Genomic DNA, 27275 nt, shown 5'->3' with positions numbered 1-27275 from the left:
ATATAGACAACATCCACTGCTTTATCCTCGTCAATTTCCCTAGTAACCTCTTCAAACAATTCAAGAAGATTAGTCAAACATGACCTTCCAGACACAAATCCATGTTGACTGTTCCGAATCAGACCCTGTTTATCCAGATGCTTATATATATTATCTCTAAGTATCTTTTCCATTAATTTGCCCACCACTGAAGTCAAACTAACAGGTCTATAATTGCTAGGTTTACTTTTAGAACCCTTTTTAAACAATGGAACAACATGCGCAGTACGCCAATCCTCGGGGACTATTCCCGTTTCTAATGACATTTGAAATATTTCTGTCATAGCCCCGGCTATTTCTACACTAACTTCCCTCAATGTCCTATGGAATATCCTGTCAGGACCTGGAGACTTATTCACTTTTATATTTTTCAAAAGTGTCAGTACTTCTTTTACTTTGAAACTCATAGTATCCATAGCTGCTCTACTAATTTCCCTTACCTCATATAATTCAATATCCTTCTCCTTGGTGAATACCGTGGAGGTAACATTTCAGGCCGAAACCCTTCTTCAGACTGTCTACCTTCGATTTTCCAGCATCTGCAGTTCCTTCTTGAACAGGTTATCAATACATCCTGGCGGCTCGAACTGAAGTGCCGGAATGGGGCGTTAGTATTAGTGTTATAGAGGGGTGGAGTTAGTGGTGCTGGCCTGTGTGTGATTGGCTCACATGCACCATCAATCTACAGTCAGTCTCCCTACCTGCTTCCACTACCTGCAACCTCCGGCAACCACCTGCAACCTCCAGGAACCGCACGGAAACCTTGGATGAGGCGCAAAGTTTCCGTTCAGGTTTCCTAAGTGGGACAGGGGCATTATCCAGTAACCCGAACCTCTTCCCCCCCCCCCCCCCCTTGTAGGGAGTGAGCCGGGGAGGGGGGGAAGGAAAAGAGAGAGAGGGGGGAGATGGAAGAGAGGGGGAGGGTGTGGGGAGGTGGGAGATGGTGAGAGGGGAGGGAGATAGGTCAGGGTGGGGAGAGGCGAGAGTAGGGAGTGGGTCGGCCAGGGGGAGGGGAGTGAAGGGAAGAGAGAGAGGGAGGCTGGAGGGAGAGAGGAAGGGGAGGGGGAGGAGGGGAGGAGGACTCACCTTGATGACCTGGTCCCGTATGGATCGTTCACCTTTCCCGCCAGACAGCAGAATGTGAGCGCGTTGTACAGGCTCATTCGATTCCATTTTGTGTTCGGCTGCTTGTCCCGCTTTAGGCCTGGGCGGTGGGAGGGGGGGGGGGGACACAAGGGGTCAAACAACAGCCAAACCCCCACCCCCTCCTCCGACCCTTCCCCTCACCACCCACCCCCACCCCCACACGAAGAGACCAACATTAACCCCACTCCCCTAGCCCCTTCCCCCCCGAAGAGGCCAACAGATCTCCCCACTATTTAACATTAACCCCACTCCCCTATCCATCCCCCTCCCCCACCTACCCCCCTCCGGTACCTGCCAACACTGCGGGCGGCGGCGTTGTCATCGGGTCGCAGTCTGTCCGCGGTGGCTCCGAGTGCTCGCGTCTAGACGGTGGGGAGACGGCGGGCGGTCAGGACTGGAGGGGGGAGCGGAACCGGACGCGGTGCTCGCTTCCCCCCCCCATTCCCCCCTCACGTCCTCATCTCCCCTCCCTGCCCCCACCAGGGTGACTCTAAAAACATTCATTTTCTCGCCAACCCCGCTCCGCATATTCCCACCCCCCCACTCCAACCACCCTCCACCCCATCCCCAACTCCCCCCCACCCCCCCTCCCTTCACCCTATCCCCCACACCCCACCCACCCCAACCCCCTCCCCCACCCCCCACTCCAACCATCCTACACCCCATCCCCCGCTCCCCCCCATCCCCCACCCTCCACCCCATCCCCCACTCCCCACCCACCCCAACCCCCCCCCCCCACCAAATCCCAGGGTCCCCGCACCCCACCCTGGCATCACTAGCCCTCCCGGACCACCACCCCAACCCCACCACCACCACTGCGTATCCCTCCCCCACCCTCGCGTACCACTAACCCCCCCCCCCCCCACCTCCAAACTGCCCCAGACCTCCCCCCCCCCTCCGCGCCGCAGGAGGAAGCTGGTAGGAAGAGGAGGTAAAACATTATCTTGACTGAAACACTGCATGTTTGTGTAGAACAGCTCAAAAAAATTGTTGAGGCTCAGTTGATAACCAGCTGCTAAATATTTGCAGGGTTAGTGATGAAGAGAAAACACTCTCAGTGACAGACGCTGCCTTGCCCATTGAAAAATTCGATCACCACTTTTTGATGAACATGCTGTGGAGAGAAACATCTGCCATTAAGCGAGGTAAAACATGTCCATTAAGCGAGGTAAAACAAGTCCATTAAGCGAGGTAAAACTTGTCCAGTTTCCTCTCTGCTTGTTTATAATGTATTTTAGTCATCAGTGAAGTTCATATATTGGTTCACAATGAGATCAGTGTGTTCTTGGTTGTACAAACCCATCAAATCCACCCGTGAATCCCCTCTCTTTCAGCGACCCTACAACCACAAGTCTCCACACATTCTGTCCAACACCCGATCATTCAACCTCTGCTTCCTGCCATGGCCCAAGCCTCCCCTCCCTCTCTCTCACCCTCCACTCAAAGAAACAGGGGCCATGGTGATTCCTCCCCCACATCTCTTCCTCCTCTCTAACAACCTCAAATTACCAAATTACCATTGGGGGTCCTTGTTCATCAGTCAATGAAAGTAAGCATGCAGGTACAGCAGGCAGTGAAGAAAGCGAATGGCATGTTGGCCTTCATAACAAGAGGAGTTGAGTATAGGAGCAAAGAGGTCCTTCTGCAGTTGTACAGAGCCCTAGAGAGACCACACCTGGAGTATTGTGTGCAGTTTTGGTCTCCAAATTTGAGGAAGGACATTCTTGCTATTGAGGGAGCCCAGCGTAGGTTCACCAGGTTAATTCCCGGGATGGCGGGACTGTCATATGTTGATAGAATGGAGCGGCTGGGCTTGTACACTCTGGAGTTTAGAAGGATGAGAGGGTATCTCATTGAAACATATACGATTATTAAGGGGTTGGACACACTATATAACCATATAACCATATAACAATTACAGCACGGAAACATGCCATCTCGACCCTTCTAGTCCGTGCCGAACACATAATCTCCCCTAGTCCCATATACCTGCGCTCAGACCATAACCCTCCATTCCTTTCCCATCCATATAACTATCCAATTTATTTTTAAATGATAAAAACGAACCTGCCTCCACCACCTTCACTGGAAGCTCATTCCACACAGCTACCACTCTCTGAGTAAAGAAGTTCCCCCTCATGTTACCCCTAAACTTCAGTCCCTTAATTCTCAAGTCATGTCCCCTTGTTTGAATCTTCCCTACTCTCAGTGGGAAAAGCTTTTCCACGTCAACTCTGTCTATCCCTCTCATCATTTTAAAAACCTCTATCAAGTCCCCCCTTAACCTTCTGCGCTCCAAAGTATAAAGCCCTAACGTGTTCAACCTTTCTCTGTAACTTAGTTGCTGAAACCCAGGCAACATTCTAGTAAATCTCCTCTGTACTCTCTCTATTTTGTTGACATCCTTCCTATAATTAGGCGACCAAAATTGTACACCATACTCCAGAATTGGCCTCACCAATGCCTTGTACAATTTTAACATTACATCCCAACTTCTATACACTAGAGGCAGGAAGAGCCGTTGGAGAGGTCGCAGAGGGAGGAGCTACACGCGACGTTCCAAGTTCCACTTCAAAAACAAGTGGGTTTGAGGAAGCCGCTGATTGGGAGCCAGATCCCTGCTGATTGTACTGTATTGTAACTGTTTGTTTTGTATTGTATCCTAGGTAAGTAAGTAAGTAAGTAAGTAAGTAAACTTTATTTATATAGCACATTTTAAGTCAATTTGCATTGACCCCAAAGTGCTTCACATAATTTAAATAATAAGTTCCATTGCAAACCATAGAAAAAGGTTTTAAAAAAATGAATAAAAATGGACACAACATATTACAGAGTTCAACACAAACATCCCCCCACAGCAGAATCAAAACATTTCCACTGTGGGGGAAAGGCACCAGAAAGTTAAGTCCTCTTCCTCTGTGAAACACCCGAGGTCGGGGCCCATTTGTGGCCGTGCAGCCAGTCCGATGATTTTCAGGGCCCTCTTGCCGTAAAGATGAAACATCGGCGTCGGGTGAAACATTCCTCAGCGGCTTGGAAAAGTCTGGAGCAGCTGTCCCCTCCCCGGAGACCGGAGTGGAGCAAGGGGAGTATGAGGGCCAGGGCAGTTTACTGTTCTGGATGTCAGATGTGGGAAGTCATGGAGTCTGATAGCCCTCCAGACGTCCACATCTGTGCCAGGTGTATCGAGATGGGGCTCCTAAGGGACCGTATTAGGAACCTGGAGCAGCAGCTCGATGACCTCCGTCTGGTCAGGGAGAGCGAGGAAGTCATTGATAGGAGTTACAGGGAGGTGGTCACTCCAAGACCACAGGAGGCAGGCAAGTGGATCACGGTTGGGAGAGGTAAGGGGCACAGGCAGGGACTAGAGAGTACCCCGGTGGCTGTACACCTTGACAATAAGTACTCCTGTTTGAGCACTGTTGGGGGGGACAGCCTACCTGGGGGTAGCGACAGCGGCCGGGCCTCCGGTACAGAGACCGGTCCTGTTGCTCAGAAGGGTAAGGAAAAGAAGAGGAGAGCAATACTAATAGGGGACTCTATAGTTAGGGGGTCAGGCAGGCGATTCTGTGGACGCAGTCGGGAGACCCGGATGGTAGTTTGCCTCCCTGGTGCCAGGGTCTGTGATGTGTCTCAACGTGTCCAAGATATCCTGAAAGGGGAGGGAGAGGAGCCCGAGGTCGTGGTACATATAGGTACCAATGACATAGGTAAAAAAAAGGGAAGAGGTCCTGAAAGGAGAATTTAGGGAGTTAGGAGGGGAGTTAAAGAGTAGGACAGCAAAGGTAACAATCTCGGGATTACTGCCTGTGCCACGCGACAGTGAGAGTATGAATGGAACAAGGTGGAGGATAAATGCGTGGCTGAAGGACTGGTGCAGAGGGCAGGGATTCAAATTTCTGGATCATTGGGACCTCTTTTGTGGAAGGTGCGACCTGTACAAAAAGGATGGGTTGCTCTTGAACCTGAGGGGGACCGATATCCTGGCGGGGAGATCTGCAAAGGCTACTGGGGAGACTTTAAACTAGAATGGTTGGGGGGAGGGACTCAAATAGAGAAAGCTATTAGACAGTGTGTGAGGCAGGAGGCAGAGAAGGAAAGCATTCAGACCCAACATGTAGGGGGGAAAGAAGAAAACAATAATAAACAGAGAATAAGATGTGGTGGGGTTCTTAAATGGGTGAGCAGAGAAACAGAGGGGTGTAAAATGCGGGCGGAAGCAATAGGTAGCAAGGTGAAAAGTAAAAGTGGCAGGCAGACAAATCCAGGGCAAAAATCAAAAAGGGCCACTTTTCAACATAATTGTATAAGGGGTAAGCGCGTTGTAAAAACAAGCCTGAAGGCTTTCTATCTCAATGCAAGGAGCATTCGTAATAAGGTGGATGAGTTGAACGTGCAGATAGCTATTAATGATTATGATATAGTCGGGATCACGGAGACATGGCTCCAGGGTGACCAAGGCTGGGAGCTGAACATCCAGGGATATTCAATATTCAGGAGGGACAGAGAGAAAGGAAAAGGTGGTGGAGTAGCGTTGCTGGTTAGAGAGGAGATTAACGCAGTGGAAAGGAAGGACATTAGCTTGGAGGATGTGGAATCGGTATGGGTAGAACTGCGAAACACTAAGGGCCAGAAAACGCTGGTGGGTGTTGTGTACAGGCCACCTAGCAGTAGTAGTGAAGTTGGGGATGGCATCAAACAGGAAATTAGAAATGCGTGCGACAAAGGCAAAACCGTTATAATGGGTGACTTCAATCTACATATAGATTGGGTGAATCAAATTGGCAGGGGTGCTGAGGAAGAGGATTTCTTGGAATGTATGCGGGATAGTTATCTAAACCAACATGTAGAGGAACCAACGAGAGAGCAGGCTATTCTAGACTGGGTATTGAGTAATGAGGAAGGGTTAGTTAGCAGTCTTGTTGTGCGTGCCCCCTTCGGCAAGAGTGACCATAATATGGTTGAGTTCTTCATTAGGATGGAGAGTGACATTGTTAATTCAGAAACAACCGTTCTGAACTTAAAGAAAGGTAACTTTGAGGGTATGAGACGTGAATTGGCCAAGATTGACTGGCAATTAGTTCTAAAAGGGTTGACGGTGGATATGCAATGGAAGGTATTTAAAGACTGCATGGATGAACTACAAAAATTGTTCATCCCAGTTTGGCAAAAGAATAAATCAAGGAAGGTAGTGCATCCGTGGATAACAAGGGAAATCAGGGATGGTATCAAAGCAAAAGATGATGCGTACAAATTAGCCAGAAAAAGCAGCATACCAGAGGACTGGGGGAAATTCAGAGACCAGCAGAGGAGGACAAAGGGCTTAATTAGGAAAGGGAAAATAGATTATGAAAGAAAACTGGCAGGGAACATAAAAACTGACTGCAAAAGTTTTTATAGATATGTGAAGAGAAAGAGATTAGTTAAAACAAATGTAGGTCCCTTGCAGTCAGAAACAGGTGAGTTGATCATGGGGAACAAGGATATGGCGGACCAATTGAATAACTACTTTGGTTCCGTCTTCATTAAGGAAGACATAAATAATCTGCCGGAAATAGCAGGGGACCGCGGGTCAAAGGAGATAGAGGAACTGAGTGAAATCCAGGTTAGTCGGGAAGTGGTGTTGGGTAAATTGAATGGATTAAAGGCCGATAAATCACCAGGGCCAGATAGGCTGCATCCCAGAGTACTTAAGGAAGTAGCTCCAGAAATAGTGGATGCATTAGTGATAATTTTTCAAAACTCTTTAGATTCTGGAGTAGTTCCTGAGGATTGGAGGGTAGCAAACGTAACCCCACTTTTTAAGAAGGGAGGGAGAGAGAAAACGGGGAATTACAGACCAGTTAGTCTAACATCGGTAGTGGGGAAACTGCTAGAGTCAGTTATTAAAGATGGGATAGCAGCACATTTGGAAAGTGGTGAAATCATTGGACAAAGTCAGCATGGATTTACGAAAGGTAAATCATGTCTGACGAATGTTATAGAATTTTTCGAGGATGTAACTAGTAGAGTGGATAGGGGAGAACCAGTGGATGTGTTGTATCTGGACTTTCAGAAGGCTTTCGACAAGGTCCCACATAAGAGATTAGTATACAAACTTAAACACACGGTATTGGGGGTTCAGTATTGATGTGGATAGAGAACTGGCTGGCAAACAGGAAGCAAAGAGTAGGAGTAAACGGGTCATTTTCACAATGGCAGGCAGTGACTAGTGGGGTACCGCAAGGCTCAGTGCTGGGACCCCGGCTATTTACAATTTATATTAATGATCTGGATGAGGGAATTGAAGGCTACATCTCCAAGTTTGCGGATGACACTAAGCTGGGGGGCAGTGTTAGCTGTGAGGAGGATGCTAGGAGACTGCAAGGTGACTTGGATAGGCTGGGTGAGTGGGCAAATGTTTGGCAGATGCAGTATAATGTGCATAAATGTGAGGTTATCCACTTTGGTGGCAAAACAGGAAAGCTGACTATTATCTAAATGGTGGCCGATTAGGACAAGGGGAGATGCAGCGAGACCTGGGTGTCATGGTACACCAGTCATTGAAAGTAGGCATGCAGGAGCAGCAGGTAGTGAAGAAAGCGAATGGTATGTTAGCTTTCATAGCAAAAGGATTTGAGTATAGGAGCAGGGAGGTTCTACTGCAGTTGTACAGGGTCTTGGTGAGACCACACATGGAGTATTGCGTACAGTTTTGGTCTCCAAATCTGAGGAAGGACATTATAGCCATAGAGGGAGTGCAGAGAAGGTTCACCAGAGTGATTCCTGGGATGTCAGGACTTTCATATGAAGAAAGACTGGATAGACTTGGCTTATACTCGCTAGTATTTAGGAGATTGAGAGGGGATCTTATAGAAACGTACAAAACTCTTATGGGGTTGGACAGGCTAGATGCAGGAAGATTGTTCCCGATGTTGGGGAAGTCCAGGACAAGGGGTCACAGCTTAAGGATAAGGGGGAAATCCTTTAGGACCGAGATGAGAAGAAACTTTTTCACACAGAGTGGTGAATCTCTGGAACTCTCTGCCACAGAGGGTAGTTGAGGCCAGTTCATTGGCTATATTTAAGAGGGAGTTAGATGTGGCCCTTGTGGCTAAAGGGATCAGGGGGTATGGAGAGAAGGCAGGTACGGGATACTGAGTTGGATGATCAGCCATGATCATATTGAATTGCGGTGCAGGCTCGATGGGCCGAATGGCCTATTCCTGCACCTATTTTCTATGTATCTATGAAACATGTTCCCGATGTTGGGGGAGTCCATAACCAGGGGCCACACACAGTTTAAGAATAAGGGGTAAGCCATTTAGAACGAAGACGAGGAAACACTGTTTCTCACAGAGAGTTGTGAGGGAGAGAGTGTCCTGAAACAAACCCCAGTGAGCGCGGAAATAAAACCAGGGGGAATGTAAATGTGGGAAGAGTGAAATAAACAGTGAACTGTGTCTCTCTGGGTCACTCATTTCTCCGTTCCTCCTGTTTCTCCCTCTGTCTGCTCCTTGTCTGGATCCGAGATTCCTTGTCTCCTTTTCTCTCTCTAGATTTACGAGGATGTTGCCACAACTAGAGCCACTGAGCTATAGGGAGAGGTTGAGTAGGTTGAGTCTCTATTCCTTGGAGCGCAGGAGGAAGAGGGGTGATCTTATAGATGTGTATAATATCATGAGAGGAATAGATCGGGTAGATGCACAGAGTCTCTTGCCCACAGTAGGTGAATCGAGGACCAGAGGACAAAGGTTTAAGGTGAAGGGGGAAGTATTTAATGAGAATTTTCACACAGAGGGTGACGGGTGTATGGAACAAGCTGCCGGAGGAGGTAGTTGAGGCAGAGACTATCCCAATGATTAGACTGGTACATAGATAGACAATAGGTGCAGGGGTAGGCCATTCGGCCCTTCGAGCCATTCAATGTCACCATGACTGATCATCCACAATCAGTACCCAGTTCCTGCCTTCTCCTCATATCCCCTGACTCCGCTATCTTTAAGAGCCCTATCTCACTCTCTCTTGAAAGCATCCAGAGAACCGGCCTCCACCGCCCTCTGAGGCAGAGAATTCCACAGACTCACAACTCTCTGTGTGAAAAAGTGTTGCCTCATCTCCGTCCTAAATGGCTTACCCCTTATTCTTAAACTGTGTGTGGGAGTAGGATTGAGAATTACAGTGAGAGACAACGAGAAGTTCAGGGTGGTCGCATGGATTAAACGCAGGTGGTCGCCCAACCAGCGTTTGATTTCGACAATGAAATCAATCTTGAAGTTAAAAATGTGTAGGAAGGATGGGGGGGGGGGGGGGGGGGGGGGGGAGGTGGAGGTTCAGAGAGAAGGGGAACTCGACCAGGTCCGTCACCCATTCCTTCTTTCCAGAGACGACTGCCAGTCCCGCTGAGTTACTCCAGCATTTCGTGTCGATCTTAAAGTTAAAAACACAGCTCTGTTAACAAACAGTACAGAGTGCAAGTGCTGTCACCTCATCCTGCAGGCGGGACTGACATACTGTGTGATGAGAGAATGGAGCGGCTGGGCTTGTGTTCACTGAAATTTAGAAGGATGAGAGGATGAACTTCTCGAACAATATAACATTTTTAAGGTACTGGACAAGCTAGATGCAGGAAACATGTTGCCGATGTTGGGGGAGTCCAGAACCAGGGGTCACAATTTAATTATAAGGGGGAGGCCATTTACAACGGAGACGTGGAGAAACTTCTTCACCCAGAGAGTTGTGAATCTGTGGAATTCTCTGCCACATAGGACAATGGAGGCCAATTCACTGGATGTTTTCAAGAGAGTTAGATATAGCTCTCAGGGCTAACGGAATCAAAGGATATGAGAGAAAAAGCAGGAACGGTGTACTGATTTTAGATGATCAGCCGTGACCATATTGAATGGCGTTGCCGTCTCGAGGGGCCGAATGGCCTACTCCTGTACGTATTATCTATGTGTCTATGACCCGCTGAGTTACTTCAGCACGTTGTGTCAGTCTATAGTCACAGAATGATACAGTGTGGAAACAGGCCATTCGGCCCAACTTGCCCACACCGGCCAACATGTCCCAGCTACACCATTCCCACCTGCCTGCGCTTGGTCCATATCCTCCCAAACCTGTCCAATCAATTTAACTGTATATTTTTTTAAACGATGGGATAGTCCCAGCCTCAACTACCTGCTGTGGCGTCTGTCTGAAGAAGGGTCTCGACCGCAAACATCACCCATCCCCTTCTCTCCAGAGATGCTGCCTGTCCCGCTGATTTACTCCAGCTGTTTGTGCCTACCTTCGGTTCAAAACAGCATCAGCAGTTCCTTCCTACACACTCCTCCTCGGGCAGCCTGTTCCATACCTCCAACATCCTTTGTGTGGAAAAGTTACCCCTCGGATTCTAAGCAACCTTTTCCCCTTCACTTTGAACCTATGTCTGGTCCTCGATTCCCACACTATGGGCAAGAGACTGCATCCACCCAAATTCTGCGCTTTCGTCTATATTCAGGCCGGTTTAATGTCTAAATGACTCCTCCCTCGTGTGTGATTAGTTGGGAGTAGCCAGGACACTGAACACTGAACATTTGCATCCCAATAACATGCATTCTCCCGAGACGGCAGCGAGCGCAGTGGAAAACATTTTGAACCAGGAAGTGGAGGAATTAACAGAGAGGGGCGGACTTAACATGGCTGCGAAAGAGCAGGTCGAGGGTTGGACCGAGGAGGTAGTTTGTCCCATCTGTCTGGATTTCTTCACCGATCCGGTGTCACTGGAGTGCGGGCACAACTTCTGCCGCTCCTGTATCACACAGAGTTGGGACAGGGAGGGGAGAAACTCCTGCCCGGAATGTAGAGAGGAATTTACCGACCGCACCCTCAAGGTGAATCGGGCCTTGGCGAGACTGTCTGAGAAAGCTCGAACACTGAGCCTGAATCAGACAGAGAAGGAAAGTAAACTTCAGTGTGAGGAACATCAGGAAGAACTGAAGCTATTTTGTGAAACGGACAAGAAGCTGATCTGCCTGGTTTGTCGAGATGCGCGGGAACACAGAGATCACCGCTTCATGCCGGTTAAAGAAGCTGTTGAAACCTACAAGGTAAATGCAAACTGAATTTAATCACATCATTTTAATCCCTTCTTTATTGTTCAACAATTTAATTCTCTGATTTTCAATCACAATCACAGGATCAGGTGAAATCTTCCATCCAGTCTCTCACAAAAAAGCAATCACGGATCCAGCGAATGGAGCAGCAACAGAAACAGAAGATTTCTGGAGTTCTGGTGAGGCTTTTAAATTTCGATTTCCTGAGCTTGTGTAGATTTGATCCGTGTGATGCGTGTAATAATAGGGCAGCGCAGTGACACAAGTAGTGCTGCTGTCTCCTAGTTCTGGTGAGCGGGTTCGACAAACTATTGAATTGCTAACGCTAGTATAACAATGCACAGGGCAAATGTCACGGTCAAAGTCGTGAGGAAACACAATCAGTGACATTATATGTTGTTCTTCACCTTTCATTTCACAGGAACAGTCACACAACCTTCAGTCCGAGCTCACATCCCAATTTGCTGAACAGCACCAGATTCTCATTGAGAAAGAGCAGCGCGCACTGGCAGATATCCGGGAGGACGAGAAGAAGATTCTAAATACAATGGAGACAAATCTTGGAAAGATTCAAGACAATTTAAGTTCCATTCAGGAGAAACTCTTAAAGTTGCAGCAACAGCTGGATCAAAAAGACAGTCTGGTGTTTCTGAAGGTGAGGGGTTACACTACAGTTTGGTGAAGTGAAAGTGCACAGTCACAAAATGGTGGGTGACATTTCTGAAATAAATCCTGCATTTGCCAGTAATTCAGAACTGGGTAAATGTTCCCTCTGTTCTAGAGCTGTGCTGCTGTTGTTCCCAAACTAAATGGCCTTCTGCATAATCTGTGGGATCTCTGTACTGCCTGGAGTCTCCTTGGGATGAGTGACTGTGATCTTGTCACTGAGTTAGTGGCTGTTTGATATTCCGCAGAAAATATCACGTGGACAGTTTGTTGTATGTTCCTCTTTAGTGGGAAATAATTTTGTGGCGTTAAACCGATCTGTTGAAGTCAGCTTTGGTGAGACCACACATGGAGTATTGCGTACAGTTTTGGTCTCCAAGTCTGAGGAAAGACATTCTTGCCATAGAGGGAGTACAGAGAAGGTTCACCAGACTGATTCATGGGATGTCAGGACTTTCATATGATGAAAGACTGGATAGACTCGGCTTGTACTCGCTGGAATTTAGAAGATTGAGGGGGGATCTTAAAGAAACTTACAAAATTCTTAAGGGTTCGGACAGGCTAGATGCAGGAAGATTGTTCCTGATGTTGGGGAAGTCCAGAACAAGGGGTCACAGTTTAAGGATAAAGGGGAAATCCTTTAGGACCGAGATGAGAAAAACATTTTTCACACAGAGAGTGGTGAATCTCTGGAACTCTCTGCCACAGAAGGTAGTGAGGCCAGTTCATTGCTATATTTAAGAGGGAGTTAGATGTGGCCCTTGTGGCTAAAGGGATCAGGGGGTATGGAGAGAAGGCAGGTACAGGATACTGAGTTGGATGATCAGCCATGATCATATTGAATGGCGGTGCAGGCTCGAAGGGCCGAATGGCCTCTACTCCTGCACCTATTTTCTATGTTTCTATGTTTCTATCACTTAATCAACCCCTGTGATTTATCCCCCGTAACATGCTTTAAGGTCGCCAGCACTTAAGGGGACCTGTTCTATCCTAAATTATCCGTTTGCTCTTAAAGGGACCTAGTCTCCCCCTAGTTATTATTTTGCTGTTAATACACTTGTAGAATCTCGACGGCAATATCCAATTTCTGTCTCTGTGACAATGACAATAAATGAAGGGCAATGGAACATTTCTGGGGCTTGTTGTAATTTGTGTGAAACTTCTGCTGTTGGGATGTGGATGTCCCGTCTCAGTCTACTCAAGATTTGTGTTTTATTTCTTGCAGGAGGAAGCTGGTAGGAAGAGGAGGTAAGACATGCTCTTGACTGAAACACTGCATGTTTGTGTAGAACAGGTCAAAAAAATTGTTGAGGCTCAGTTGATAACCAGCTGCTAAATATTTGCAGGGTTAGTGATGAAGAGAAAACATTCTCAGTGACAGACGCTGCCTTGCCGATTGAAAAATTCGATCACCACTTTTTGATGAACGTGCTGTGGAGAGAAACATCTGCCATTAAGCGAGGTAAAACATGTCCATTAAGCGAGGTAAAACATGTCCAGTTTCCTCTCTTCTTGTGTATAATGTATTTTAGTAATCAGTGAAATTCATATGTTGGTTCACAATGAGATCAGTGTGTTCTCAGTTCTACACACCCATCAAATCCACCCGTGAATCCCCTCTCTTTCAGCGACCCCACAACCACAAGTCCCCACACGTTCTGTCTACACCAGATCATTCAACCTCTGCTTCCTTCGATGGCCCAAGCCTCCCCTCCCTCTCTCTCACTCTCCACTCAAAGAAACAGGGGCAGGTCATCTGGCCCCTCGTGTTTCCCCCCATTCACTATGATCATGGTGACTCCACCCCACACCTCTACTTCCTCTTTAACAACCTCAAATTACCAAATTACCATTGGGGGTCCTTGTTCATCAGTCTATGAAAGTAAGCATGGAGGTACAGCAGGCAGTGAAGAAAGTGAATGGCATGTTGGCCTTTATAACAAGAGGAGTTGAGTATAGGAGCAAAGAGGTCCTTCTGCAGTTGTACAGGGCCCTAGTGAGACCACACCTGGAGCATTGTGTGCAGCTTCGGTCCCCTAATTTGAGGAAGGACATTCTTGCTATTGAGGGAGTGCAGCGTAGGTTCACCAGGTTAATTCCCGGGATAGCGGGACTGTCATATGCTGAGAGAATGGAGCGGCTGGGCTTGTACATTCTGGAGTTTAGAAGGATGAGAGGGTATCTCATTGAAACATATAAGATTATTAAGAGTTTGGACGCACTAGAGGCAGGAAACATGTACCCGATGTTGGGGGAGTCCAGAACCAGGGGCCACACACAGTTTAAGAATAAGGGGTAAGCCATTTAGAACGGAGCCGAGGAAACACTTTTTCTCACAGAGAGTTGTGAGTTTGTGGAATTCTCTGCCTCAGTGGGCGGTGGAGGCCGGTTCTCTGGATACTTTAAAGAGAGAGCTAGATAGGGCTCTTAAAGAGAGTGGAGTCAGGGTTTATGGGGAGAAGGCAGGAACGGGGTACTGATTGGGGATGATCAGCCATGATCACATTGAATGGCGGTGCTTGTTCGAAGGGCCGAATGGCCTACTCCTGCACCTGTTGTCTATTGTCTATTGTCACTCACTTCAAGATCCTCTTGCTCCAATCTGCCTCCACATGTGAATAGGCCGCTTCATTCCTCCATCCCCACCGCAATCCTCCTCACTCTCAGCACTCGTCATCCCCGTATACTCGCCCCCCCCCCCCCCCCCCCCCCCCCCCCCCCCCTCGCCTCACGAAATTCCCCTCTCCATCCCTGGATAAAAACACATTAGAGATGTCTATTGTCCACCCGATGTGGTTGTGGGTGAAACCCCGGGCGAGGTTTCAGTTGTCCGCCCGCCTGTGCCCGAGTCTCCCCCCGACCCCCGGGGACCCTCTGATTCTCTGCTTCCTCCCCCAGACTCCGTAACCCTGGATGTGGAAACAGCGCATGCGCAGCTCGAGGTGTCTGAGGATCGGAAGAGGGTGAGAAATATCGGGACCCGGAGGAGTCTCCCTGACACCGGGAAGAGGTTTACAGCCAGGACGTGTGTGCTGGGATCGGAGGGATTCACATCGGGGAGACATTACTGGGAGGTGGAGGTGGCGGGGAGTCTGGACTGGTGTCTGGGAGTCGCCGCAGAGTCTGTGGAGAGGAAGAGAGGGGTCACACTGAGCCCGGAGACTGGAGTCTGGAGCATCAGGCGGCTGGGTAACGGGTTTGTTGCACAAACCTCCCCTCCATCCCCTCTCCCCGCCCGTCGCATCCCCGGGAGGGTGGGAGTTTATCTTAGTTACGAGTCCAGGACAGTTTCATTTTACGACGCGGACACCAAGTCCCATCTCCACACCTTCACTGGGAATAAATTCACGGAGAAACTTTATCCTTACTTCTGGATTTGGGATATAGACCAGTGGCTGAGAATCTGCTCCGGTTCCGCTCCGGGTGTGTAAAAGGGTCTGGTCCCGGGACCGGTTTCAGGAGCGGGGCTCAGGGGCTGTGGGGCAGAAACCCGGTGGACAACAGGTCGGCGCTGAACGAACGGCTCCCATTTAATCCCCAAATTCCGCGTCGTAAAACCCCAGTGAGCGCGGAAATAAAACCAGGGGGAATGTAAATGTGGGAAGAGTGAAATAAACAGTGAACTGTGTCTCTCTGGGTCTCTCATTTCTCCGTTCCTCCTGTTTCTCTCTCTGTCTGCTCCTTGTCTGGATCCGAGATTCCTTGTCTCTTTTTCTCTCTCTAGATTTACGAGGATGTTGCCACAACTAGAGTCACTGAGCTATAGGGAGAGGTTGAGTAGGCTGGGTCTCTATTCCTTGGAGCGCAGGAGGATGAGGGGTGATCTTATAGATGTGTATAATATCATGAGAGGAATAGATCGGGTAGATGCACAGAGTCTCTTGCCCACAGTAGGTGAATCGAGGACCAGAGGACAAAGGTTTCAGGTGAAGGGGGAAGGATTTAATAAGAATTTTCACACAGAGGGCGACGAGTGTATGGAACAAGCTGCCTGAGGAGGTAGTTGAAGCAGAGACTATCCCAATGATTAGACTGGTACATAGATAGACAATAGATAATAGGTGCAGGGGTATGCCATTCGGCCCTTCGAGCCAGCACCACTACAATCAGTACCCCGTTCCTGCCTTCTCCCCATATCCCCTGACTCCACTATCAATAAGAACCCTATCTCACTCTCTCTTGAAAGCATCCAGAAAACCGGCCTCCATCGCCCTCTGAGGCAGAGAATTCCACAGACTCACAACTCTCTGTGTGAAAAAGTGTTTCCTCATCTCCGTCCGAAATGGCTTACCCCTTATTCTTAAACTGTGTGTGGCCCCTGGTTCTGGACTCCCCCAACATCGGGAACATGTTTCCTGCCTCTGGAGTGTCCAAACTCTGAATAAGCTTATACGTTTCAATAATATATCCTCTCACCCTTCTAAACTCCAGAGTATACAAGCCCAGTTTACCATTCTCTCAGCATACGACAGTCTCGCCATCCCGAGAATTAACCTTGTGAACCTACGCTGCGCTCCCTCAATAGCAAGAATGTCCTTCTTCAAATGAGGGGACCAAAACTGCACACAATACTCCAGGTGTGGTCTCACTATGGCAAGTTTGCAGGGATATGAACTAGGTGGGACTACTGTAGCTGGGACATGTTGGCCAGTGTGGGCAAGTTGAGCCGAATGGTTTGTTTCCACGTTGCATCCACACTTCATGTCTCTACGATTCGCAGCCCCCAGAACAGGAAAGTCTGAGCAGGATCTCTGCACCAGTACGGCGAGGTTCAGGACAATGAAAATCTCGCTTGCACTAGATTCACGGGCAACAGAGACACAAAGCCATACACGAGAACATCAATGATATTTCACTTATACAAATGTTTGTGCAGGAACAAAACACTAGTGTAAAACACAACTAGAAACTTAATCTATCGCGGTGCAAGAGGGGTCCCGTGGTGTTTTGTAGCTGAGATGGAGGAAAGGTTGAGGGGAGACACGAAATGCTGGAGTAACTCAGCGGGACAGGCAGCATCTATGGAGAGAAGGAATGGGTGACGTTTCGGGTCGAGACCCTTCTCCAGACTGATGTCAGGGGCGGAACAAAGAGAGAATGTACGCGGAGACCGTAAGGCGAGTGGGAGAACTGGCCGGGAGCGGAAAAGACTGGAAAAAGTTGTGACCACTGCCCAGTCCATCATTGGCTCTGACCTTCCCACCATCGAGGGGATCGATCGCAGTCGCTGCCTCAAAAAGGCTGGCAGTGTCATAGAAACATAGAAAATAGGTGCAGGATTAGAGGCCATTCGGCCCTTCGAGCCTGCACCGCCATTCAATATGATCATGGCTGATCATCCAACTCCTGTACCTGCCTTCTCTCCATACCCCTTAATCCCTTTAGCCACAAGGGCCACATCTAACTCATTCTTAAATATAGCCAATGAACTGTGGCCTCAACTACCTTCTGTGGCAGAGAATTCCAGAGATTCACCACTCTCTATGTGAAAAATGTTTTCCTCATCTCGGTGCTAAAAGACTTCCCCCTTATCCTTAAACTGTGACCCCTTGTTCTGGACTTCCCCAACACCAGGAACAATCTTATTGCATCTAGCCAGTCCAACCCCTTAAGAATTTTGTAAGTTTCTATACGATCCCCCCTCAATCTTTTAAATTCTAGCGAGTACAAGCCGAGTCTAACCAGTCTTTCTTCATATGAAAGTCCTGACATCCCAGGAATCAGCCTGGTGAACATTCTCTGTACTCCCTCTATGGCAAGAATGTATTTCCTCAGATTAGGGGACCAAAACTGTACGCAATTCATAAAATCATAAAAGACCCACGCCATCATGGCCACGCACTCATTTCACCACTGCCATCAGATAGAAGGTGCAGGAGCCTGAAAACTAACGTCCAGGTTCAGGAATAGCTGCTTCCCCACAGCCATCAGGCTATTAAACACAACATCAAACAAACTCTGAACTGTAACAGCCTATTGCACTGTATCTGTTTATTTATTGTGTATATATATGGTCTATGGTATATAGACACACTGAACTGTAATCTCCTGTTCTGTATTATGTTTACATATTCTGTTGTGCTGCAGCAAGCAAGAATGTCATTGTCCTCCCCGCTCTCTCTCTCTCCCCGCTCTCTAATCCTCGCCTATCTGCAGGTCCTTGCTAGTCTGTAGACCACCCCCTTGCCCTCGCTCAGGACCCGCTCGGCGACAGACAGACAGACAGACAGACAGACAGACAGACAGACAGACAGACAGACAGACAGACAGACAGACAGACAGACAGACAGACAGACAGACAGACAGAGACAGACAGACAGACAGACAGACAGACAGACAGACAGACAGACAGACAGAGACAGACAGACAGACAGACAGACAGACAGACAGACAGACAGACAGACAGACAGACAGACAGACAGACAGACAGACAGACAGACAGACAGACAGACAGACAGACTCGGCCACAAGGCGCTGGGCTCTGGTCTGTTGCTGCGCTAAGCTGCGGCTGCCCGCTCCGCCTTCACTTTGGTCTCCGGCGTGAGAGCGAGGGAGCGAGCGGACCCCGCGGCCGCCCGACCCACCCAGTCCCAGCGCTGCGTCTCCCCCGTGCCCGCGCACCACCATCCGCTTCAATGGGAGCCGACCAGCCGCGCTCGCTCCCGCGACCAGCCCTGTGCTCACCCGGGTCCTAGCGCCCGCCGCCTACCTCCAACCGCTCAAGAAGCTCCACACGTCTCTTAAGTCTCACCGACAACTTAAAAAAACAAGATTTAAAATCGTTCTCAGCGCAGAAGGAGAAGAGGAGGGAAGAGACTGCAGCCCTAAGACTTTTGCCTCCATCACAGTGAGGAGATGTTGGGTGGACTCACTGTGGTGGATGTTAATATGTGTTTATTGTTGTTTTTTATTGTATTGTATTATATTATATGTATGACTGCTTAAATTTCGTTCAGACTTCGGTCTGGATGACAATAAAAGGCTATTCTATTCTATTCTATTCTATTCTATTTAGTGGACCTGCCACTAAACTTTTATTTTTTGAGAAACTAAGGAAAACGTCACTCATTGCTTCTCTCCACAGATGCTGCCTGTCCCGCTGAGTTACTCCAGCATTTTGTGTCTATCTTTGGTTTAAAACCGCATCTGCAGTTCCTTCCCATACAACATTATGACATATCCCCTATCTTTACACAGTTATAGAGGACCAATAAGTCGGAGTGGGAGTAGGATTGAGAATTACAGTGAGAGGCAACGAGAAGTTCAGGGTGGTCGCATGGAGTAGACGCAGGTGGTCGCCCAACCAGCGTTTGATTTCGACAATGAAATCAATCTTGACGTTAATAATGTGTTGGAAGGCTTATGATGGGGGGGGAGGTTCAGATAGAAGGGGGACTCGACCAGGTCCGTCACTCATTTCTTCTTTCCAGAGACGACTGCCAGTCCCGGTCAGTTACTCCAGCATTTCGTGTCAATCTTGAAGTTAAAGACACATTTCTGTTAACAAACAGTACAGAATGCAAGTGCTGTCACCTCATCCTGCAGGCGGGACTGACATACTGTGTATTGAGAGAATGGAGCGGCTGGGCTTGTATTCACTGGAATTTAGAAGGATGAGAGGGTGATCTTCTCGAAACATATAATATTCTTAAGGTATTGGACAGGCTAGATGCAGGAAACATGTTGCCGATGTTGGGGGAGTCCATAACCAGGGGTCACAATTTAAGTATAAGGGGGAGGCCATTTACAACGGAGACGTGGAGAAATTTCTTCACCCAGAGAGTTGTGAATCTGTGGAATTCTCTGCCACAGAGGACAGTGGAGGCCAATTCACTGTATGTTTTCAAGAGAGTTAGATGTAGCTCTCAGGGCTAATGGAAACAAGGGACATGAGAGAAAAAGCAGGAACGGTGTACTAATTTTAGATGATCAGCCGTGACCATATTGAATGGCGGTGCCGTCTCGAGGGGCCGAATGGCCTACTCCTGCACGTATTGTCTATGTTTCTATGACCCGCGGAGTTACTTCAGCACGTTGTGTCAGTCTAGAGTCACAGAATGATACAGTGTGGAAACAGGCCATTCGGCCCAACTTGCCCACACCGGCCAACATGTCCCAGCTACACCATTCCCACCTGCCTGCGCTTGGTCCATATCCTCCCAAACCTGTCCTATCAATTTAAGTGGTTTTTTTTAAACGATGGGATAGTCCCAGCTTCAACTACCTGCTGTGGCGTCTATCTGAAGAAGGATCTCGACCGCAAACATCACCCATTCCCTTCTCTCCAGAGACGCTGCCTGTCCCGCTGAGTTACTCCAGCTGTTTGTGCCTACCTTCGGTTCAAACCAGCATCAGCAGTTCCTTCCTACACATACCTCCTCTGGCAGCCTGTTCCATACACCCAACATCCTTTGTGTGGAAAAGTTACCCCTCGGATTCTTAGCAACTTTTCCCCTTCAGTTTCAACCTATGTCCTCTGGTCCTCGATTCCCACACTCTGGGCAAGAGACTGCATCCACACAAATTCTGCGCTTTCGTCTATATTCAGGCCGGTTTAATGTGTAACTGACTCCTCCCTCGTGTGTGATTAGTTGGGAGTGGCCAGGACACTGAACACTGAACACTTGCAGCCCAATAACATTCATCCCCCCGAGACGGCAGCGCGCGCAGTGGAAAACATTTTGAACCAGGAAGTGGAGGACTTAACAGAGAGGGGCGTCTTAACATGGCTGCGAAAGACAGGTTTGAGAGTTTAACCGAGGAGGTAGTTTGTCCCATCTGCCTGGATTTATTCACCGATCCGGTGACACTGGAGTGCGGGCACAACTTCTGCCGCTCCTGTATCACACAGAGTTGGGGCAGGGAGGCGAGAAACTCCTGCCCGGAATGTAGAGAGGAATTTACAGACCGCACCCTCAAAGTAAATCGGGCCTTGGTTAGACTGTCTGAGAAAGCTCGAACACTGAGCCTGAATCAGACAGAGAAGGAAAGTAAACTTCAGTGCGAGGAACATCAGGAAGAACTGAAGCTGTTTTGTGAAACGGACAAGAAGCTGATCTGCCTGGTTTGTCGAGATGCGCGGGAACACAAGTCTCACAGATTCACGCCGGTTAAAGAAGCTGTTGAAACCTACAAGGTAAATGCAAACTGAATTTAATCACATCATTTTAATTCCATCTTTATTGTTCAACAATTTAATTCTCTGATTTTCAAATCACAATCCCAGGATCAGGTGAAATCTTCCATCCAGTCTCTCACAAAAAAGGAATCAGGGATCCAGCGAATGGAGCAGCAACAGAAACAGAAGATTTCTGGAGTTCTGGTGAGGCTTTTAAATTTCGATTTCCTGATCTTGTGTAGATTTGATCCGTGTGATGCGTGTAATAATAGGGCAGCGCAGTGACACAAGTAGTGCTGCTGTCTCCTAGTTCTGGTGAGCGGGTTCGACAAACTATTGAATTGCTAACGCCAGTATAACAATGCACAGGGCAAATGTCACGGTCAAAGTCGTGAGGAAACACAATCAGTGACATTATATGTTGTTCTTCACCTTTCATTTCACAGGAACAGTCACACAGCCTTCAGTCCGAGATCACATCCCAGTTTGCTGAACTGCACCAGATTCTCACTGAGAAAGAGCAGCGCACACTGGCAGATATCCGGGAGGAAGAGAAGAAGATTCTAAATACAATGGAGACAAATCTTGGAAAGATTCAAGACAATTTAAGTTCCATTCAGGAGAAACTCTTAAAGTTGCAGCAACAGCTGGATCAAAAAGACAGTCTGGTGTTTCTGAAGGTGAGGGGTTACACTACAGTTTGGTGAAGTGAAAGTGCACAGTCACAAAATGGTGGGGTGACATTTCTGAAATAAATGCTGCATTTGCCAGTAATTCAGAACTGGGTAAATGTTACCCCTGTTCTAGAGCTGTGCTGCTGCTGTTCCCAAACTAAAGGTCCTCCTGCATAATCTGTGGGATCTCTGCACTGCCTGCAGTCTCCTTGGTATGAGTTACTGTGATCTTGTCAATGAGTTAGTGGCTGTTTGATATTCCCCCCAAAAGATCACGTGGAAAGTTTGTTGTATGTTCCTCTTTAGTGGGAAATAATTTTGTGGCGTTAAACCGATCTGTTGAAGGCAGCTTTGGTGAGACCACACCTGGAGTATTGCGTACAGTTTTGGTCTCCAAATCTGAGGAAAGACATTCTTGCCATAGAGGGAGTACAGAGAAGGTTCACCAGACTGATTCCTGTGATGGCAGGACTTTCATATGAAGAAAGACAGGATAGACTCGGTAGAATTTAGAAGATTGAGGGGGGATCGTATAGAAACTTACAAAACTCTTAAGGGGTTTGACAGGCTAGATGCAGGAAGATTGTTCCTGATGTTGGGGAAGTCCAGGACAAGGGGTCACAGTTTAAGGATAAAGGGGAAATCCTTTAGGACCGAGATGAGAAAAACATTTTCCACACAGAGAGTGGTGAATCTCTGGAACTCTCTGCCACAGAAGGTAGTTGAGGCCAGTTCATTGGCTATATTTAAGAGGGATTTAAATGTGGCCCTTGTGGCTAAAGGGATCAGGGGGTATGGAGAGAAGGCAGGTACAGGATACTGAGTTGGATGATCAGCCATGATCGTATTGAATGGTGGTGCAGGCTCGAAGGGCCGAATGGCCTACTCCTGCACCTATTTTCTATGTTTCTATGTTTCTATACGCTTAATCAACCCCTGTGATTTATCCCCCTTAACATGCTTTAATGTCGCCAGCACTTAAGGGGACCTGTTCTATCCTAAATTGTCATTTTACTCTTAAAGGGACCTAGTCTCCCCTTAGTTATTATTTTGCTGTTAATACACTTGTAGAATCTCGACGGCAATATCCAATTTCTGTCTCTGTGACAATGACAATAAATGTTGGGCAATGGAACATTTCTGGGGCTTGTTGTAATTTGTGTGAAAATCCTGCTGTCGGGATGTGGATGTCCCGTCTCAGTCTACTCAAGATTTGTGTTTTATTTCTTGCAGGAGGAAGCTGGAAGGAAGAGAAGGTAATACATGCTCTTGACTGAAACACTGCATGTTTGTGTAGAACAGCTCAAAAAAATTGTTGAGGCTCAGTTGATAACCAGCTGCTAAATATTTGCAGGGTTAGTGATGAAGAGAAAACACTCTCAGTGACAGACGCTGCCTTGCCGATTGAAAAATACGAACACCACTTTTTGATGAACATGTGGAGAGAAACATCTCCCATTAAGCGAGGTAAAACATGTCCAGTTTCATCTCTTCTTGTTTATAATGTATTTTAGTAACACACATGCAAACATTGCCGAGAGATATTGTATTCGACTCCAACACCTCCTAAGGCAGCTATTTCTCTACCACCCAGTGCCTGAAAACATTGCCGTTCAAGAACATTGTAGACTTTACCTTCACAACTTAAACCGATGCCCTCGAACTTTACAAAATTGTTTGTGACTTTGACAACCTTCCCCGCTATCCACAATGTCTGAGTCTTCCACAGACTTACTAATCACACCTCATGCATTCACATCCAAGCCATGAACATATAACATAAGCAGCAAAGGTTGCAGCACCGATCTCTGCTGCACTCCACCAGTCACAGACCTCCAAGCAGTAAAATCATCCTTCTACCGCTACCTTCTACCTGCGCAACATAGAAACATAGAAACATAGAACATAGAAACATAGAAATTAGGTGCAGGAGTAGGCCATTCGGCCCTTCGAGCCTGCACCGCCATTCAATATGATCATGGCTGATCATCCAACTCAGTATCCCGTACCTGCCTTCTCTCCATACCCTCTGATCCCCTTAGCCACAAGGGCCACATCTAACTCCCTCTTAAATATAGCCAATGAACTGGCCTCGACTACCCTCTGTGGCAGGGAGTTCCAGATATTCACCACTCTCTGTGTGAAAAAAGTTCTTCTCATCTCGGTTTTAAAGGATTTCCCCCTTAACCTTAAGCTGTGACCCCTTGTCCTGGACTTCCCCAACATCGGGAGCAATCTTCCTGCATCTAGCCTGTCCAACCCCTTAAGAATTTTGTAAGTTTCTATAAGATCCCCTCTCAATCTCCTAAATTCTAGAGAGTATAAACCAAGTCTATCCAGTCTTTCTTCATAAGACAGTCCTGACATCCCAGGAATCAGTCTGGTGAACCTTCTCTGCACTCCCTCTATGGCAATAATGTCCTTCCTCAGATTTGGAGACCAAAACTGTACGCAATACTCCAGGTGTGGTCTCACCAAGACCCTGTACAACAGCAGTAGAACCTCCCTGCTCCTATACTCAAATCCTTTTGCTATGAAAGCTAACATACCATTCGCTTTCTTCACTGCCTGCTGCACCTGCATGCCCACTTTCAATGACTGGTGTACCATGACACCCAGGTCTCGCTGCATCTCCCCTTTTCCTAGTCGGCCACCATTTAGATAATAGTCTGCTTTCCTGTTTTTGCCACCAAAATGGATAACCTCACATTTATCCACATTATACTGCATCTGCCAAACATTTGCCCACTCACCCAGCCTATCCAAGTCACCTTGCAGTCTCCTAGCATCCTCCTCACAGCTAACACTGCCCCCCAGCTTAATGTCATCCGCAAACTTGGAGATATTGCCTTCAATTCCCTCATCCAGATCATTAATATATATTGTAAATAGCTGGGGTCCCAGCACTGAGCCTTACGGTACCCCACTAGTCACTGCCTGCCATTGTGAAAAGGACCCGTTTACTCCTACTCTTTGCTTCCTGTTTGCCAGCCAGTTCTCTATCCACATCAATACTGAACTCCCAATGCCGTGTGCTTTAAGTTTGTAAACTAATCTCTTATGTGGGACCTTGTCGAAAGCCTTCTGGAAGTCCAGATACACCACATCCACTGGTTCTCCCCTATCCACGCTACTAGTTACATCCTCGAAAAATTCTATAAGATTCGTCAGACATGATTTACCTTTTGTAAATCCATGCTGACTTTGTCAAGTCCCTCAGTGAAGTTCATATATTGGTTCACAATGAGATCAGTGTGTTCTTGGTTGTACACCCCCATCAAATTCACCCGTGAATCCCCTCTCTTTCAGCGACCCTACAACCACAAGTATCCACCCATTCTGTCTAACACCCGATCATTCAACCTCTGCTTCCTGCCATGGCCCAAGCCACCTCTCTCTCTCACCCTCCATTCAAAGAAACAGGGGCAGGTCATCTGGCCCCTCATGTCTCCCCCCCCCCCCCCCCCCCATTCACAATGATCATGGTGATTCCTCCCCACGCCTCTATCTCCTCTTTACCAACCTCAAATTTCCAAATTACCATTAGAGATCCTTGTTCATCAGTATATGAAAGTAAGCAAAAAGGTACACAAAATGCTGGAGAAACTCAGCGGGTGCAGCAGCATCTATGGAGCGAAGGAAATAGGCGACGTTTCGGGCCGAAACCCTTCTTCAGACTGATGTCCTTCGCTCCATAGATGCTGCTGCACTCGCTGAGTTTCTCCAGCATTTTGTGTACCTTTGTGTACCTTCGATCTTCCAGCATCTGCAGTTCCTTCTTGAAAACAATGAAAGTAAGCATGCAGGTACAGCAGGCAGTGAAGAAAGCGAATGGCATGTTGGCCTTTATAACAAGAGGAGTTGAGTATAGGAGCAAAGAGGTCCTTCTGCAGTTGTATAAGGCCCTAGTGAGACCACACCTGGAGGCCGATTTTCTGGATGCTTTCAAGAGAGAGCTAGATAGGGCTCTTAAAGAGAGTCAGGGTTTATGGGGAAAAGGCAGGAACGGGGTACTGATTGGGGATGATCAGCCATGATCACATTGAATGGCGGTGCTGGCTCGAAGGGCCGAATGGCTTCCTCATGTACCTGTTGTTTATTGTCTATTGTCACTCACTTCAAGATCCTCTTGCTCCGATCTGCCTCCGCATGTGAATAGGCCGCTTCATTCCTCCATCCCCACCGCAATCCTCCTCACTCTCAGCACTCGTCCTCGCCCTACACCTACCCTTACCCCCCCCCCCCCACCCCCCCCCACCCCCACCCCCCCCCCCCCCCCCCCCCCCCCCTCGCCTCACGAAATTCCTCTCTCCATCCCTGGATAAAAACACATTAGAGATGTCTATTGTCCACCCGATGTGGTTGTGGGTGAAACCCCAGGCAAGGTTCCAGTTGTCCACCCGCCTGTGCCCGAGTCTCCCCCCGACCCCGGGGACTCTCTGATTCTCTGCTTCTCCCCGCAGTCTCCGTCACCCTGGATGTGGAAACAGCGCATGCGCAGCTCGAGGTGTCTGAGGATCGGAAGAGGGTGAGACGGACCGAGACCTGGAGGAGTCTCCTGTACACCACGATCATGCCTCCAAGCTTTCAGTGTCTGTGTGTGCTGGGATCGGAGGGATTCACATCGGGGAGACATTACTGGGAGGTGGAGGTGGCGGGGAGTCCGGACTGGTGTCTGGGAGTCGCCGCAGAGTCTGTGAAGAGGAAGAGACTGGTCACACTGACCCCGGAGACTGGAGTCTGGAGCATCTGGCGGTGCGGTGACGAGTTTGTTGCAGTCACCTCCCCTCCATCCCCTCTCCCCGCCCGTCCCATCCCCTGGAGGGTGGGAGTTTATCTCAGTTACGAGTCCGGGACAGTTTCATTTTACGACGCGGAAACCAAGTCCCATCTCCACACCTTCACTGGGAATAAATTCCCGGAGAAACTTTATCCTTTCTTCGGGCCTCGGGATGGAAACTGGCTGAGAATCTGCTCCGGTTCCGCTCCGGGTGTGTAAAAGGGTCGGGTCCCGGGACCGGCGTCAGGAGCGGGGCTCAGCGGCTGTGGGGCAGAAACCCGGTGGACAACAGGTCGGCGCTGAACGAACGGCTCCCATTTAATCCCCAAATTCCGCGTCGTGAAACAAACCCCAGTGAGCGCGGAAATAAAACCAGGGGGAATGTAAATGTGGGAAGAGTGAAATAAACAGTGAACTGTGTCTCTCTGTGTCTCTCATTTCTCCGTTCCTCCTGTTTCTCTCTCTGTCTGCTCCTTGTCTGGATCCGAGATCCCTTGTCTCCATTTCTCTCTCTAGATTTACGAGGATGTTGCCACAACTAGAGCCACTGAGCTATCGGGAGAGGTTGAGTAGGTTGGGTCTCTATTCCTTGGAGCGCAGGAGGATGAGGGGTGATCTTATAGGTGTGTATGATATCATGAGAGGAATAGATCGGGTAGATGCACAGAGTCTCTTGCCCACAGTAGGTGAATCGAGGACCAGAGGACAAAGGTTTAAGGTGAAGGGGGAAGGATTTAATAAGAATTTTCACACAGAGGGCGACGGGTGTATGGAAC

At 48.3% G+C, this 27275-nt stretch overlaps 1 protein-coding gene across 1 annotated transcript; it reads left to right on the top strand.

The window, feature by feature from the left end:
- The first annotated feature begins 10757 nt into the window (after nucleotides 1–10757).
- LOC116989891 (zinc-binding protein A33-like) lies at nucleotides 10758–27041 on the top strand. Its single transcript, XM_033047446.1, has 7 exons — nucleotides 10758–11255; nucleotides 11345–11440; nucleotides 11683–11916; nucleotides 13153–13175; nucleotides 13274–13389; nucleotides 26183–26311; nucleotides 27016–27041. Exons 1-7 carry the CDS (start codon nucleotides 10758–10760, stop codon nucleotides 27039–27041), a joined length of 1122 nt encoding a protein of 373 aa, XP_032903337.1.
- The last annotated feature ends 234 nt before the right edge of the window (nucleotides 27042–27275 follow it).

This window comes from Amblyraja radiata, chromosome 30, assembly GCF_010909765.2.
Source record: "Amblyraja radiata isolate CabotCenter1 chromosome 30, sAmbRad1.1.pri, whole genome shotgun sequence".
In the NCBI taxonomy this organism is placed as follows: domain Eukaryota; kingdom Metazoa; phylum Chordata; class Chondrichthyes; order Rajiformes; family Rajidae; genus Amblyraja; species Amblyraja radiata.
This window is presented reverse-complemented; position numbering and strand designations above follow the sequence as displayed.